Source organism: Ambystoma mexicanum, chromosome 9, assembly GCF_040938575.1.
Source record: "Ambystoma mexicanum isolate Mex_15411 chromosome 9, UKY_AmexF1_1, whole genome shotgun sequence".
NCBI classification, from domain to species: Eukaryota; Metazoa; Chordata; class Amphibia; order Caudata; family Ambystomatidae; genus Ambystoma; species Ambystoma mexicanum.
In genome coordinates, this window is record NC_090931.1 from 678281305 (window position 1) to 678299230 (window position 17926).

Genomic DNA, 17926 nt, shown 5'->3' on the forward strand with positions numbered 1-17926 from the left:
TGAGTTTTCTATAAACTGAAGGTTTCAAATATTGAGATACCGAACAGGTGCTTATCTGCTGTCAGACGTGAAACGTCATGCTTTGGCAGTTGTGCTAACCCCTTTTACCATGCAAGAAAAGATGCCACACATTACTCCCGATGTCTGGTGGGTAAATACGTACACTGATTTAGAGTAGTATATTTTCAGTGACATCACTGTCAGTGCCCATATGTGAACATCGTTTATGATTTTTGTGCTCTGCTTTTGCATTTTTGCCCTTCACCAAGAAAAACACGCCATTTGGGCTAAAAACCCACACATGCCTAGCGCCACCTAGTATCCATCACAGGAATTTCCCTTGTAGGGCAGTTTGGCTTTACGCATAGCTTTGTCAACCAAGACTGCAGCTCTCAATGATGCAACACCAACCAGATAGACATTTTACCCTTATCGGGGTCATGAGTGCCATGTAGGTTGGCATCCTTATGACTGGAGCATGTTTACCATTCACCATCAATATTATGGCTGATTTAAAAAAAAAATATGTATCTAGCTGTAATGTGCAGATAGAATAGGCCACCACTGAAGCACAGTGCCAACCAGTAACCATCACTGGAAGGTGACCCCAAGATTAGAGCCACACACATTATGGACTGCATGAATGCAAATTAGATGGAAAGCATTCCCACAGGAAAAAGTAATTGCTTGGTGGGGCAGTACTATTTCATACATATCTTAAACGAGAAACTGTTGAGAGAATTGAAATAACCAAAATTGCTTCTATAGTTACCCAGGCTTTCAAACTTCTTTCTTGCCGTCTTTGCATAGGAGTCTCTGTCGTGAAGAGCATAGGGAATGAATAAGACCCTTTTCACCTGCCTAGTGCCGAGAAGAGAGAAAAAAGAGATGGGGAGTGAAGAAAACCACAATCATTGTAATTTTGATCAGAAAGACAAGTTTATCCCATGCATTTGAATGGCTTCCTACAAGAAAACCAAGGTGGAAGGCACGTTACCATCAATATCTCATAAATGGACAGGCATACAACTAAGCAAAGGCTTTGTGTCTTTCAGTAATAGTCAGTAGATGTTTCAATTCAGTTTATATAGACATCAAGGCAGCAATCTTTAATCACACCTAAGCGTGGGATAACCCAAGGATCAATGGCGTTGCCTGTGATGACAGTGCTACATTTGACTTTAGCCAAAGGTTGCTACGCGAGTGAAAAGTAGGATGCAATGAACCAAACTGTATCAGCCATTGGTTACTACTACATGCTTTATAGCGAAAATCATATTTAGAAAACTGTGGAGGTATTTAACTTCAACTCACTGTAATCGACAGTATTATTCCAAAGGTGCCTCAGGCTTGTATACTGGCACCATATAAAAATTACTAAAACACAACATCACACATGACATTAATAGAAGGAAATTAATCCAAAGATCACTAGGAACACGTGTGTGGAAAACACACAGCACCCTAAAAGAGAGACACTAATTACATCATAGGAAGAACAGCTATTGCATTTGTATGGCATTTAGGTCTTGGTTGGGAATACCAGGATCTGGAGCTGGGCCAACCGAAGTCCAGGTGACTGTATATCCTAGTGTCCAGGCCTATTTCAATCCATCCAGGATTTGTATTTATCATTCTCTCACTTTGTGCACTTGCTGGTGTGCACTGTGCTTAGATAATTTGTGTCAAGAAGTTTCACCTGAACCCATTCTCCTTTTTTGTGTTGTTTGGTTGTTTTTCTTGTGCCATATATTTCTTTTGTCATCCTTTGTTCTGCACTTCTCTCATGTGTGGCCCACGCTGCCTATTTGTTTCATTGGTCCAGGCAGGCGACAAATGTGAGTTGGCAAGCCTTTTTCTCATATAAAATGTGCTGACTCCTGATACTCATATAAAATGTGCGGACTCTTGATACACTGTTGGGTGTGGTTATGTGTGCTGCTACTCCTTTCTGGACTTCTGCCAAGTCCTCTAACATGCACTGCTTGAATGATCCCTTTTATGTATCTATTCCCTCTTTCTACTTGTCAATTTCCCTGGGGATGATACAAAGTTGCTCTTTTGCGTGTGTCATTTTGTTTGAGGTATGTTCTAATTTCTTCAGAGGTAACTTGTGCCTCATTGTCTGTTGCAATGCCATGAGGATTTCCTTAACTGCTAAGCAATTCTTTGATGCATTTTATAATGGATCTTCTGGCTATCTCTTCCACTAACTTCACCTCTATTCATTTGGATTCGAAGTCCACAATTATTGTGGCATATTTTCCCCTTTTTCCATGTGATCCATGTGGCCAATAAAGCCAAACCTTTAGGCTGCCATTCTATAATTTGTGGGGGTACTGGTCTGTTCATTAGTCTTCGCACTTCTTTTGCATATGAGTCAGTTACCCACCTGCCCTGCTATTTCTATGTCCATGTGAGGCCACTAACACTTTTTCCATGCCGTGCATTTTGTTATCGTAGTTCCAGTGTGTCCTCCGTGTCCTGGCTGAATCCATCTTGTTCTCACTGTAGTAGGAGGAATGAACACATTGTTCCTCATTATTAGAGTGACATTCATGTATATCTCCGCAGACACCTTCCTGAAATTCTGAAGCTCTCTCACCAGTCCTTTCTCACCAAGCCATCGTTTTCTGGCAAACTCTTTCACTTTGCCGCACCTCATCTTTTCTGATTCTTTTGTCTCATTCTTCCAGCGATACTGCAGTTCCCAGCTGCTTGCTTAAGTCTGTCACTGTGCCTGCCCTGCATGAAGTGTCAGGATATAACATGAGGGCATCCCTGTGAGGGTCATCAACAAGGGGTTCAGAGGAACGGGGACTACCTCCCGCTTGCTCCAAAGGTGTTCACCAATAGGATGATCAGGATCCTAAAGTCCATAAGAATCTGAAACAATGAGCTCTTAAAGAAAACAGAAGTCCAAAGTATTTACAAATCCCCAAAAAGGAAGATTGCAAAAACAAATCTCCCTCTTTAAGGATGGCATATTTTCCCCTCCATGGGGCTATAGAAAATGGGTCATCTTATCCTTAGACCCCCTCTTGATGCTGTGGGCTTTCAGGATCCATGGCTCTTAGGCTAGGCGGGAAGGAGATTCCTTGGTCATCTTGACTTCTCCCTCCTTCGTCTTTTCCTTGGGGTTCACTCTTGGTCGAGTGGCGGGAGCTTATCATCAGGTTGGGCGCAAAGTCAGTGCTTGTGTGCTGATCTCTGCCATGCCCCACCAGGGTGCACCAGAAGTGTGGCCCTACACTGGTCCTCCACTCCCTTCTCTCAATGTTTTCCTTGAGGCATTTCCCCAACCTGACTATACCCTCAGTGCCCTCCCTGCTCCCCAGTGTAATGACACCTTCATCTTCCTCCTCCCACTGCTACAATTTTCCACAAACCAAAATGTATTTATTTATTTTAGTGTGATATAGTTTTATAAACAAAAACTTTACACATATAATTCAACAAATATATACAATTAATCATTCCTTAATATCCTAATTCATCATCTTAAAATATGATCATCTAAATAAGCACATAAAAAGAAATTATTTCTTGTTCCATATAAATAAATCACAATCTCTAAAATAATAATAAAAGGAGATGTGAAAGAGAAACAGAAACTACTTAGGCAAACAAACAAACAAATGTGTACATATCCACCAATTATTCAGAGCATAAGGACATAGTGCATATATTCAACTCTTATAGGTATCTTTCACTGCTTTAACCAAATAGAGTATGACAGGGCTCCGTCCCCCTGGATAAGAATTATTTATAATCTGAACATCAATTCAAACCTCATAGCATTAATAGCTTGCTGCCACTCAATTGTTTATCAACACTATACCATACTCTATATAGTGCTAAATGGAGACTGGCATTCAATGTGTTTGAGCACATATACCAAAACTCATCTTCCTTAATGTGATTCAGGTCATGAACGTAACTGCCATAATGCTTAATATATAATGAACCCAACTTTGGGCATAACATAAGAACATGTCTGGCAGTTTCGGGTGAGGCACTGTTTTTGCAGATCCGGCAGAAACGTTAAGCTTTAGCTATTGCTCGTTCATAGCCAATCACCATTAACACCGGTAGATGATGAATACGTAATAAGAGTAGGAAACATCTAAGATTATCTGATGGGCAGAGATTTAAATATCCTTGGGACTTTTTGTATATAGTATATGAGAGATGAATCCATAGCTACTCAAACTTTCTAGATGCTCATAGTTGTTTTGCCAGTCCCATAACTTCAATCGCTCCCCCAGCTGAAATTTCAAGTATTCAAAATCTTTTCCCCACTGAGGCTTCTACCCTATGGTCCTGAACAGTGCGATCATTTCAACCGTAAGCTTAGCCTGTTTGTTCCCACTGATATCTTCTCTCAAAGATGTCAGTAATGGATTGGTAGAATTCACATGTATTTAAATGAAGAGTTCCGCTCTCTTTTTCAGGACCATGGATTTCAGCGAGAACAAACCAAGTTCAAGTCTCAGAACTGCCCTTGGTATCCCTTGCGGTGTCCCAATAGCTTACGCCAGAACCTGCCCTCTATTACCTGGAGCCAATATAAGTTAGTACTAACCAAGTCCTCTAATCCATATATTACCATGGGCACCAGACATTGAATATATAGTTGGCGTGCAGCCCAAACGGAGTACCCACTCTGGTTTCGAGGGAACTGGCAGATCATGGCAGTTATTTGGGCAGCTTTTGTTTTACGATTTTGGGAACAAGTATCAAAGTTTCTTTTAGAATCAAATTCTACTCCCAAATATCTGTATGAGAAAGTATATTGGATTTCATGACCTCCAACGTGCATGCAGGGGGCGGCTGATTTTTCCCGTGGGAATAGAGAAATAAATCCGTCTTGTTATGATTTATTACCAATTCATTTAGTTCCGCATATTCCCACAGCCGTTCAGCAGATCGTAAGAGACCGCTGAATGTGTGGTCAAAGATGACCAGATCATCCGCGTATGCCATTACCAAACAATGCTTAGTGCTCACTTTCGGGGGACAATTATGAGTAACTCTAATGAAATCAGGGATGTCTGATACAAACAAATTGTACAAAGTAGGTGCAGTAACACATCCCTGCTTCACCCCCCGAAGTTGTTTTATGGGTCTGTTGATTGTTCCACTTCCATCTAGTCTCAGCTGTACTGTAGTATTACAGTGAAGAAGCTGTAAGTAATGGAGCAACCCCTCAGGGCAGGCCATTCCCTTCAGCTTCCGCCACAACTTCTCCCAATTAACAACGTCTAAAGCCGCCTTAAAATCAACATATAAGGCCTACAGTGGTGGGTTATTCGGTTGAAGAGCTTTGTCCCTTAAATTATTCATAATAAGAAGATTATGAGAAGTAGAATATCCGGCTCTGAATCTGCTTTGAAAGCGGTCTAGAACCCCTATTCCTTCAGCACAGATTTGCTATTTCTGTAATAACAAAGAGGACAATATTTTCCCTGAGCAGTCTAACATAGACAATAGTCTGTAGTTACCCGGTTCAGATCTGTTCCCCTTTTTGAATACAGGCACTAATATTGCAGTCTGCCAAGTCTCGGGGATTCTACCTTCAATGAGGACCTTTTCAATTAAGATTTTCAATAAGTTCGCCCAAAAAATAGGGTTATTTTTCATGACTGTATTTGCGAGGCCATTAGGTCCCGGTGCACGGGAAGCCTTGAGATTCGAGATTTCATCAAGAAGTTCAACCACACTTACTGTGAATGGAGGGGGGACCTGCTTAACTGTAGATGGTACTTAAGTTGTCTCCACCATTTTCCCATTATGCTTTTCAAGGAACTCCACCCATTTGTTAGCATTTATGGGGTTGCCATACTCCCCCTCACCTCACTGAGCAGGGCCAGATGTTTCTTGAACAGATAACTTGCAAAGTCTTTTGCCAGCATTCCAGTTTTTTTTTCCTTTTCCATTGTTTGGACCACGACCTATATTGATTCTTCAATTCTCTAATTTTACTATGAGCTGCGATTATGAATCTAGTGGTAATCTCTATTTTGCGTATTTCACTTCTGAGCGCGCGTTTGGCCTCTCTTATTATTCGATCATAGATTGGAATACGACCCGCATCCCTGATAGTGCAGAATAACGTTTTGGTAGCAAACTTGCCCGTAAAGGCATAAATCCATCCCTCCACGCCCTCAGGGGTCATGGAATTCAATAGATTATAATGCCTTATATCCCAGTCTTCACGGTCTTGGCTAGCTCTTAGAATATTCTTTTCAGACCACACTGATCGAGTGGCTGCTTGATTAACTAGAGTGTTGCCAGTCCGTATAGCCGGGGATGGGCTCGTAGTGCTTTCCAGAGTCACGCTCAGCACTTCTTGATTTGAACCAGCTGAGCGGGTGAGTGCAGCGCTGTATACTAAGATCTCCATTGTTGCCCACTGGGCTTGAAAGTACTCTGTTGTGCCTGTATTTGTGGTGTCTTTTTTTTTTTGTCCCCGCCCGTTGTCCCCTGCTCTCCCGCTTCCCCTTCCTCGTTGTTCTCCTCCTCCCATGCCCGCCTCCCATCACGCCCACACCCCCCTGATTGGCTCTCCTGGGCCTTGTGTTGCCTGGGTTAGCAGCGGTACTCGCCACACTCGCCATTTGAACAAGCTGAGCGGGTGAGTGAAGCGCTGCATACTAAGATCTCCATTGTTGCCCCCTGGGCTTGAAAGTGCTCTGTTGTGCCTGCATTTGTGTTTTTTTGTCCCCGCCCATTGTCCCCTGCTCTCCCGCTTCCCCTTCCCCGTTGTTCTCCTCCTCCCCTGCCCGCCTCCCATCCTGGCCACACCCCCCGTGATTGGCTCTCCTGTGCCTGTGTTGCCTGGGTTAGCAGCGCTGCTCACCACGCTCGCCATTTGAACCATCTGAGCAGGTGAGTTCAGTGCTGCATACTAAGATCTCCATTGTTGCCCCCTGGGTTTGAAAGTGCTCCTTTGTGCCTGCATTTGTGCTTTTTTTGTCCCCTGCCCGCCTCCCATCCCACCCCTACTCCCCCTGATTGGCTCAGCCTCCCTTATCACTGAACTTCCCTGGGCAGTCCCTGCCCGGCAGCCCCACTGCTAAGGGCCATAGGCCAAGGGCAGCTCCTGCTTGGTGGCTCCCTGTTGGTGTCTGCAGGTGTCCGCAGGGGACGCCAGCTACCAGCGGCCAGTCACCTCCCTCTGACAGACCTGCAACCCCCCCCCTTCCACTTACCGGCGGATCCCCTGCTGTTCCAAATTGTATCAATTTCCTGTATCAGCACCACCTTTATTGCAGTGTGAAACCTAGGGTTTTTTCCCCCTTCTTTAGGACTCTCAAACCTTGGTGTTCTTCTCTCCTGTCTTAGGATGTCTATTGTCTGAGCTCTCACCCCTGAGTGCCACCGTCCTGTCCCATAGCTTCACACAACCGCCCGTTGTCCCCTGCTCTCCTGCTTCCCCTTCCCCGTTGTTCTCCTCCTCCCCTGCCCGCCTCCCATCCCGCCCCAACCCCCCCTGATTGGCTCATCCTCCCTTATCACTGACCTTCCCTGGGCAGTCCCTGCCCGGTAGCCCCACTTCTAAGGAACCTAGGCCAAGGGCAGCTCCCGCTTGGTGGCTCCCTGTTGGTGTCTGCAGGGGACACCAGCTACCAGCGGCCAGTCACCTCCCTCTGACAGCCCTGCAAACCCCCCCTTCCACTTACCCCTGAGTGCCACCGTCCTGTCCCATAGCTCCACACACTTGCCTCTCGCTGTCTTGTCTGTTTAGCCTAGGGCCCTACCCCTCTCCCTCCCACCTACTCTATGGCGCTCTCTGTCTCTCCTATCTTTTCAAACTGCTTCTCTATTGACTATCCTTCTCTCCTCGCTAAGTCTGGTAGGAAGAAGTTTAAAAAGGACATCCTGGTCTCCAACCCAGGCCTCCCTATCGTTGACACCTACACAAGTCCCTTCTCCAAGGAAACTCTCACCGACATCCTCTTTGTCGTCCCTTCACCTGACCTATGGACCCCTCACATGGTCTCTGTGCTCTCCCCTTTCTCCTCCTCTCCCATTAATGGTGGCACCCGTTGGGACACCCACCTGGCCTCCTTCCACTCTTCTAAGGTCATCATTAATGTCTACTCCAATGGGACCGTCTTAGTCCAAGGCCCCCAGACCAACCTGCTTCTCTTTGATAGACGCTTTCCGTGCATCATCAACTTCCTTTCTTCTCCTGCTGTCCCCTCACGCCTCTCCCCTACTACCTTGCCTCCCCCTTCTGCCTCCTCCTTGGCTACCTAGCCTTCCGCCTCCCTCTCTGCCCCCTCTTGGGCTCCCGCTACACCTCCGAAGGGCTTACCTATGATCTGTACCCCTCCCCGGAAGTCCTTCAAGGATGGCAACCTTCTCCATATTGCCACGCTTAACTCTCGCTCTGCTGTCAAACACGCCTCTGATATCTGCCGCCTTCTGGAAGAACTTGACCTTGATGTCCTCGGTCTCACCGAGACATGGTTCACGGCCGGCTCTGTCACTAGCTTCGACACTCTCCTCCCTGATGGCTACAAGATCCTCTCCATGTCCAGGGCCAACCGCTCTGGTGGTGGTGTAGCCCTGATCTTCCCTGAGTGGATTCCTGCCACTGTCACTCCCACGCAGGCCTACTCCTCATTTTGAATGCCATCACTGCCACCCAACTGCTCGGTCATCCGACCCATTAAACGCGTGTCAGTTGAGGCTTTCGCTGCCACCTTCTCACCCCCTCCTCCCCCTTTGGCTGACTCTCACCCTGACACAGCCCTCTCCACGCTCCACTCTTCTATATCTGATACTCTTGATATCCTTGCCCCTGTCATGAGAATCTGCCTGAAGCCCAAATCCAAGTGTAACTCCTGGTATGACTCAGACCTCGTCACCCTACAATGCAAGTGCAGGGTGGCCGAAAGGAAATGGCGTGCTTCATGTTCATCCTCTGACAAAATGGCCTGCTGCAAAGGCAATACCGGCTCTCCGTCCTCACCAAGAAGAGAGCTCATATCCAAGCCTGCGTCTCTGCAGCATCTAACAACTCGGCCGAACTCTTTAAAAATCTGCAAGGAACTGGCCAACCCAGCCGCAGCCTCTGCCTCTCCTGTCCCTTCCCAGGCCCTGTGCACGGCACTGGCTTCTCACTTAATTTCTAAAACTCAGGACATCCTGTCCTCACATTCCTCCTATTGCCTCCCTCCCTCCCTCCATTCACTGCTCTTCCGCTGGCCCTTCTGCAGCCACCCCTCCTCCGTCCTTCTCTGCCTTTCTCCTTTTCTCTGCAGACAAGGTTTCTACACAAGTCCGATCTATGCAAGTCTCGTCGAAATAGGTTCACCCCTGTTCCAACAAAACTATCAAGGACCACATTGACTCCCTTGCTCCTGCCCTGGCTGATTTCTGCAATCACTCCTTTGCAACTGCAGTCTTCCCATCCCCCCTGAAGCACTCTCATGCGCACCCTCTTCTTAAAAAATCCACTGCCGACCCCTCCTCCGGCTAACTACCGCGCAATCTCCATCACTCCCTTTCTGGGCAAGCTCCTGGAGAAACTGGCCATCACCCAGCTTAATCTCCACACTGAATCTGTTGGTTGTCTTCATGACCATCAGTCTGGCTTCAGAGCTGCCAGAAGCACGGAAACTGCTCTCCTGAACATCCGTGAAGACCTGCTCTCCAACCTTGACTCCAACACCCCTTGCGTCCTCATCCTGCTCGATCTCTCTTCTGCCTTTTGACACGGTCAATCATGCCATCCTGCTCAACCGTCGCCGTGATAACCTGGGTATCACAGGACAGGCTCTGGCGTGGCTGACTTCTTTCTTCTCTGACCGACCCTCCCAGGTCCAACTTGGGTCCTTCCTCTCCGATACCTTTATCTCTACCTGTGGTGTCCCCCAGGGGTCTAACCTCTCTCCCTGGCTTTTCAACCAATACCTGGCACTCCTTGCCCACCGCATCGCCGCTCTTTGCCCCAACTTTCAGTGCTATGCGGATGACACCCAGCTCATTTTCAGGCTACCCTCGGCCTCCTCCTCTCCTTCCCTCATCTCTGATTGTCTGTCTGCCATCCATGAGTGGTGTTCCGCCAATGACCTCTGCCTTAATGCCAGTAAGAATGAGATTCTACTCATCGGCGCACCTGCTCCCTCCTTCCCTGCAGCTCTCTGGCCGGCCTCTCTTGGCCCTCTTCCTGCTCCCACCTGCACAGCAAAGAACCTCAGAGTCATCTTCGACTCCACACTCTCCTTCTCTCCTCACATCTCTGATGAATGTAAGAAGTCACAATACCAGCTGCACCTCCTCAGAGGTATACTTCCTTTCCTTCCCCCAGAAGCTCACTGTCTCCAGAGCCTTGGTTCTTTCTAAGCTGGACTATTGTAACAGCCTCTATCTAAATCTGCCTGCCTCTACTCTCCGCCCTCTGCAACTGATCCAGAACAGGACTGCGAGACTTGTTCTAGGCCTCAAGCCCAGGGATCGTATCTCTCCAGGACTGAAATCTCTTCACTGGTTCCCAGTGGCTATGAGGATTAAGTTCAAAACCCTCTGTATTGTCCACAAGGCCTTCTGGGGCTTGGGGCCGCAATACCTTCAACTATCTCTTCCTAAATATCTTCCTTCTCGAGCTCTCCGCTCATCCGCATCCAACTCCCTCATCCTTCTCCAAGCAACGAATTTGTGGTAGATCTCTCTCCCTTCGGCCGGGGCCTCCCTCTGGAGCAGCCTTCCTGCCTCCCTGAAACTTGAGGAGAACCATCTCCGGTTCCGGAAGCACCTCAAGACCTTCCTCTTTGCCTCTGCTTTCTCTCCCCCTCTCCCCTGCTAAATTCCTGGCTGAAACGGCACTGGTTACCTGGCCACCCTTCTGACTCTTGGGCCCAGGCCCCACCAGTTGCCCACCTGCACTGCCTCCCTGGCAACCCCTGCACTGGGAACTGTTTTCTGTATCCCTACTGTCCCCCTATTAGCACTTATGTCTGCACTTCCTTGCACTTGCCACCAGTGGCCTTTTATTTATCTATTTTTTATCTACTATCCCATGTAATTCACTTTCCCCTCTCCCTCCCCATGCACTTTTCCCTTTCTCCTCCCCATTCACTTGCGCAATCTGAATGATACCTGGCCTAGTAGGATCGTTGTTCTGTCTTCCCTTTGTTCCCCCCTCCCTTGCCTCATCGTGCCTCGAAACACTTGTGTATAGGCGTGTTATAAATGCCATATCATATCATATCCAGTCATTATCCAGAACTTTCATATATTTTACTAAAGATGCCACAACAGCACTAGTACAAGAGTGCGCCCATTGATGACTTCAAGGTCCCATCTTTTTAGAAAACACAGCCACCTCTCCTCCTCCTCATCACAATTATGTTGCATGAGAGGGAGCAGGTGTAATGATTTGTTGTTCGTAGTTCCACCTCCCCCTTTAATTTGGCAGTTAAAGTCACCAGCAAGTATAACAAAATTACTTTTCGTTTCACTCCTCCATTTACTCAGCAGCTCATGCAAAGAGTCTTGAATTCGCTCTCTGCCGGTTGCACCATGGGGATTGTATAAATTGACCAGCAGCAGTTTCACTCAATTATCTTTCATAGAAATGACCACCTCCACAGCATTAATATTGTCCTCATAATCGGTGTAAATTTCTCTCGATAAAATAGACTTTTCCACCCCAATCATTACTCCTCTATAAGGTCTTCCGAATTGTCCCTTTTTAGCTAGAGTATGATATAGCATATGTCCATCTATTACAATAGGGGTAAGTAACCAGGTTTCCTGCAGCATAAAGAAAGAATGTTCTACAATAAGTGGTAGTGAGCCATTCGTTACCATAAAATGTTTGATACCCCTAGTATTCCAGGTCAACAGTGAACAAGTTCAAGGTTTATTCATCACCAAGGGTAGGGCATCTGCTAACCACTTAAGGGTATTCTGAATATCGCTCATTTGTACCTTTTTCCCTGTGGTTAGTGTGGGCTTACCGATTTTATTATCCTTAAAGGACTTAGGCTTCGTGTTTATCAATGGATCATTGTCCTCAGGGTTAACATCCACCCCTTGCCCCACCTGGGCTAGGCTGTTCCTATGTTTCTGTATCAGTTGCGCAGAAGCCAAGACCTTACAATGTAAAGCTGTCACATTGGGATTAGAAGAATGTAGAGGTTCAACAAATGAAAAATCCTCAGAGAGAATTACTCTCAATTGCGGTATTAAATGCATTTTGGCACGCACAGCCCCTCGTGGTAGCCACTTGCCTTTAGTTTTCTGGGTGAGGCTCTTCACTAAACAGATCCTCCACTTTATGTTCCTCTCTGGACTCCGCCACACTTTCTATGTCAGAGTCGATACTCTCTTGGCTGCATCTTGAGGCATTCCTATGAGGGGTAGAGAATTGATTGTCTTTGGTGGAGGAATTTTCAGAGGAGGCAGAATCTTGGCTGTCATTGCTAACAATATATATTTCATTAGCCTTTTCCGGTAATATCCAACTCTTTAGCACCCCAGAGCCCTTTTTCTGCTATTTCTTAGCCTTGAGGGCTCGTTTCTTAGCCTTTCTGGATTTTTGCAGTGGATTGGCCGTGTTAGGCATTGGGGATGCCACCTCGACCGGTACATCTTTCATTGCTGCTCTCTTCGCCATCCTTTGTTGTTTCTTAGTAAGATGTATTCTCTGTTCTTCAGCAGGTATTACAGGTACCTCAATATCCAGAGGGGCTTCAGGGGTCACCTGTTCCTTCTCAGTCTCAGTTTCATATGCCAGGCCCGGATCGGGTAAGTTAAGCTGTAATACTGTGTTCACGTGAATTCTCCCACACAGTTTGAGAAGAATTTTTAAGGCAAACTGTAAAGAAAATATAGATGCCTGGAGATCGGCAATTGCAGCAGCATTCGATTGAGATAAGTCATTTGTGGGATCTTCAGACAGAATTTCCGTATCCTCAATCCGCAGATTAGGGGACTCAGACAAACGACCAGTGCTTAGAGCAACAGAAGGACTATTTGGTGGCTGGAGTACCTGCACCTCGACCGTAATAGCTAATGCTTTCTGGGGCGAACCCATTGTATTATCATCAGTAATTACATTCCTTGATGTTGGCGCCATTGATCTCGGTATCGATAAGTCGAGGTTCAATAATGAATTGTTGTCAATATCATCATCATTCGTTGAGTCCAGAGGTTGACTCCATTATGCACTGAGGGAGTTACCTCTTCAATATGCTTATTCTGATGTGCTGGTGCAGTTTTGTTGAATAATGCTGGAATAGTACCTCTCTCACTGGGAGTTGATTTTGAAATTTCCCCAATGTTCGTTTTGTTTGTCTTCATATTTGTTTTATTTGAATTTCCTTTTCACAAGTTATAGTTCGTATTTACCCCACATGCTTTTGGAGGCATAGTCACTGTAAGTGTGTTGTAGGGGGAAGCTCAACACAATTGAGAATGCAGTGCCAGACAAACAGTTATGTGGGCTTAATATCCGTAGTTGTGTTCTAGCATTAGCCAGACAAACCATCGCGTAGGGAAAAATGCACCTTTAAGAGGAGCGGGGTGGGCGCTGCCCGCCAGAATGAATTAACAAGTGAGTGCGTTCTTACAAAGAAGCCTACTCTCTGCGGTGTTAGCTTCGATATGAGCGGGATCAAAGAGGATTAAAATCCCTCGCAGTCTCCCACTTGTAGCAATACACATGCTGAGAAAGGAGTTAAATATGGGCAGGCTTACCGTATCGTGAATTGCTACTCAGATTCTCCGCCACACACGTGTTGCTAGGAGGGTTCTGTCACAGGGGGGCGCCTTCCCCAAGTAATAACAAAGGACCACGTGTCCTCCCACTTCTCCGCGCGCGCTCCGCGCACCAAGTGGGTTAATATAGTCTTTGCTGGTGATTCGGCGTTTTCATCTCCACCTCCAATTTCAAAACAACAGAAAAAGTACTGCACAGCACCACAAAGAACCGCTTGTCCTCCCACTTCTCTGCCAAACCAAAATGGTCATCTAGAGACTCCCTGGTCTCTCTGGTCGAGTAGGTGACCTGTCTTAGTGCATCCATCCTTGAATGGTCTGGCTCTATCTCCCCTTCTAACTAATCAATGTCTGAATTTCTGTCCTGTTTGTATACCTCCTCCTTAAAACAACTTTCTCTCTAAGTCTAATCCCTTACACCTCCCTCCTTTTCACTATGACTACTGATGGTAAACACCTTCATCCCAAAATCACTCTCTCCTTCTCCATGTTCATTTACCCTCCTCTTTCTCCTTAAACTGACTCTTCAGGCAAATATTTCACTCTTTACTCTCCACATTTCTTCCACCTTAGCACATACCGTACCATTTTTGACATCAACTTCTCTCCACTCATCTCCACACCCAGGGTCTCCCAAGATCTGATGCCTTCTTCTGGCCAACTCTCCCAGGGAATGACCCCTACAGACAGGACTGGCTTGGTTTTAAAGGAACATCACTCCTCCTGGATGTTGTTTAGGGGCATACATTGTCCTGTTTAGTGTAGGCTCGCATGGCCTATGATTGGGCCATATGTCTGGTGTCATGTGAGCTGAAAGGGGTTTGGCTTGAGTTTATGTCAAGGACTTCTACCATCTTGAATTCCAAAATGGACTTGTGGGTGGTATCCTTTCCTCCCCTCATGAGTTCTGCTGGCATTGCCTGGGATTTACTGGGTGCCTCTGTATTCCCAGTGTGTAAATCAAAAATCAGAAAAGCCTTTGATAAGCAAGGGAAGCTGTTCACTGTGAATGTAACTTGTTCACAGACAAATTGTAACTTTGTAACCTCTGCAATGCTAGCGGAAACATTGTGTTGGTTTTGTCCCTGCCATGGGCAGCAAGTGTAGAATTCCTTTTAATCAATTTGCAAGTCGAGTACAACTTTTTATCTGCGGGAACCACAAGATCTGCGCTATTCTGACTGTTGGTCTGAAATGGATCCTTCAGTAGCAGTGTTGAAGAAAGAAATGTATTTTCACGCTCATCAGTGAATTCAAAATTTGCACCTTTATTTCCATTAAGAGAAATTAATTAAATCCTACGTAGAGAGTTTGGCTCGGCTAGTAGGTTGGAATGGCTCTCTGGGAGTACCACTCCTAAAGCTAGGGCAGATTCCAAAGGGTTTATGTCCCTTGGTGTGGGTGCTCATGTGACTTTTCCCTGCCTGGGTGTGAAGATCCAATGAGAGTGGTCTGGTGACTCCCCATATAGCTCCTCTGTGTCCAGTATCCCCTAGCTCTACCACTTAGATCACCCCACTCTTGGTCCCCTAGGTAGCAAGATCTTGGAGTTATTTTCAGAAACACGTTTGAAATAATAACAAAGGAGCATCTCTGAAGAAGAAGCGACCATTGAAATGGGTGCCTTTTGTCCTGATGCTGGAGTCACGTGTCCCTTTGAAACCAGCAGCAGATTCGACAGATAAGAGTAGGTTGAGCTTGGCAGCAGTCCATGTAAGATGGAGCGATCAGACTGGATATCTGTCAGGCACAGACATGAGACCTGATAATGGGATACATTAGGCAAAGAAGCTCTCTATTCATTTGGAACAATTTAGTGATTGGTGGACCTGGAACTAAACCACTCACCACAAGAAGGCCAACCTCTGGTGAAGCGATCAATCAACAGTAAAGTATGCTAAAAATATCTGGTGTCAGGATACAGAGATGGTGGGAAAGGGAAGCCTTGGAATGACAGGTTCTGCTTTTACAAAGAGAATAGAGTACCCAGTGTGGCTTAAGTGCACGGTGACCCCCATATATGCATCATAGGTTTATATAATGTTGCGGTGCGGAGTGAAGGGAGGGACATAAGAATGAATTTGTGCATAGGGGTGGAGGTGGGGAAAACGTGGTTTGTTATAAATGTTTATTCAACTGAACAAGAAGCATAGGTTAGTGATTTACTAAATGTGGAATGGGTGGGTTTTGGATGTTTATCATCGGCGATGAATATAGCAATGGCGACAGTGGGCATCCCTGCCTTGTTCCTCGAGATAGTTGGAAGGGAGCCTTCTTAACCTTCTGCAACACTCGTCCCATGTATTGCCTTCTCTGAGTCCAGTGAGACCATGCAGGCATCCATTTCAGTCTCTTGAGCATGATACATCCGATCCATTGTTTTCCTTGTATTGTCCTAGCCTTTCAGACCTTTAATGAATCCCACCTAGTCTCCGTGGATCAAGGAAGGCTGGACTCCCTCCAACCTGTCGCCCAGTAGTTTTGCTAGAATTTTCACATCAGTATTCAGTAGAGAGATGGGTCGGTAGGAGGCACAGGATGTAGGGTCTTTACATTCCTTGTAGATCACTACTATTATAGCTCCTAACATTGAGCTCGGCAGCTCACCCCCGCCAAGCACTACATTGAAAACTCATACCAGGAAAGGCGCTAGGGTGGAGCTGTACATTTTGTAGAATCAGATCGAGAACCCATAATCTCCTGGGGTGGTACCCCCCTTCATGTTCTCTATAGTTTGTACCACCTCTTCTTCTGATTATAGGGGAGTCCAGGGTTGCGGACGTCTCCAACGAGATGCCTGAGATCTTTAAATGATCTAAAAAGCGTGTTATGCGAGACCCTTCCCCCTTATATTCTGCCTTGAATAACCTCTTGTATAAATGCTTAAATTCCTTCCCTATGTTGTCGGTATCATATACCACTCGGTCGTCCGCAGGGCGAATTACCGCCACCTGTTTAGTTGTACCCGTTTCCATAAGCTTTCAGGCAAGAATCTAATCTGCATTTTCCCCTTTTTCATGGTATTTTTGTTTTAGGAAGAGTAATTTCCTCTCTGTGTCTTGCACCAATAGGGCTTTAAGATGGGATTTGTATAATGTAAGCTTTTTTCGCAGACTTTGGTGTAATGTATCTGCTAGAAGGGCCCCCACAATGAATGTCGTATATTTTTCCCTTTAGGTCAGTTTCCTTTCTGTTGGGATGGACGTTTCATGTCCGAACATAGGGAAGAGGTGAACGTCATATTATAACAATGGTGTGGCTAGGTTAGACGCGATGTTGACACGATGTTGCAATTTAACATGTGTTCACTGTAGGCAAATGGATTGGGATAAATGTTACTATAAGTGTTACTTTGTGTTTAGTTTGTATGCATTTAGATTTGCATCATGTAACAACATATTAGAAGTCGTGGGGACACAATGTAATTGTGCAATGTACCACGTGTAGTGCTTAGAGTGGGAAGCAAGAAGCTTTATGTATGCGACATAGAGAAGCCTGCGAGGGAAAAGTCACTGTGAGGGGTGTGGTAGTCCTGAACAATGTACATGTGGGATTTGATAATGGTTTAGAGGGGAGACATGTTCTGGGATATTAGGGGAATATGGAGTTCATTGCAGCGCATGGAAATATCGCAGATCACCATTCCCCTATTGCTGGGTTTTGTGTAGGCCGCTGAGAGTTTGGTTTGCGGAGATGAACTTTGCATTGCCTAAAGGGTTGAATGACCAGGTAAAGGAAGAAGGAATGAAGCAAACCACATTAGGGCGGCTGGCAATAGCATCAAAAGGTTACTTGAGGTGAAGAGTAAATGAAGTGACATTGGGTTGTGGATTCATGATTAGATGGGTTTGTGAATATGGGGAACACATCTTCCTGGGAGCACAGGGTCTTGTTGTAAAGTTCGGTCAAGTGGTGAGTCGAATTGGGGTTAGTTAATAAAACATACGGATGGGGTGCTGAGGGGGAGAGCTTGCCAGTGTTTTATGGATTTCGTTTGGGCTTCTGTGACGATGAGATGTTAATTACTTGATCAAAGAAGAGTTATCGTCTAGATCGTCTAAATCTAATACAGTTGGTAAGGAAGGTCTTAACTTGCGTGAACCCTTAAAGATAAGTGTTCAAGCAAATGGTGGGCCAGGGGACAATGAGGGTCCTCTAGGCCCAGTTATCGTCTAAATCGTCTAAATCT

The 17926-nt window shown here is 46.0% G+C and overlaps 1 protein-coding gene across 1 annotated transcript in view; it reads right to left on the reverse strand.

Annotated features, from left to right (window-relative positions):
• The window catches only part of LOC138488505 (alpha-aspartyl dipeptidase-like), a 169393-nt gene that overhangs the window by 121130 nt on the left and 30337 nt on the right, over nucleotides 1-17926 (reverse strand). The window contains exon 2 of the mRNA XM_069615529.1: nucleotides 773-861. Coding sequence (XP_069471630.1) covers nucleotides 773-861 — 89 coding nt within the window. The remainder of the gene's footprint in view (nucleotides 1-772; nucleotides 862-17926) is intronic.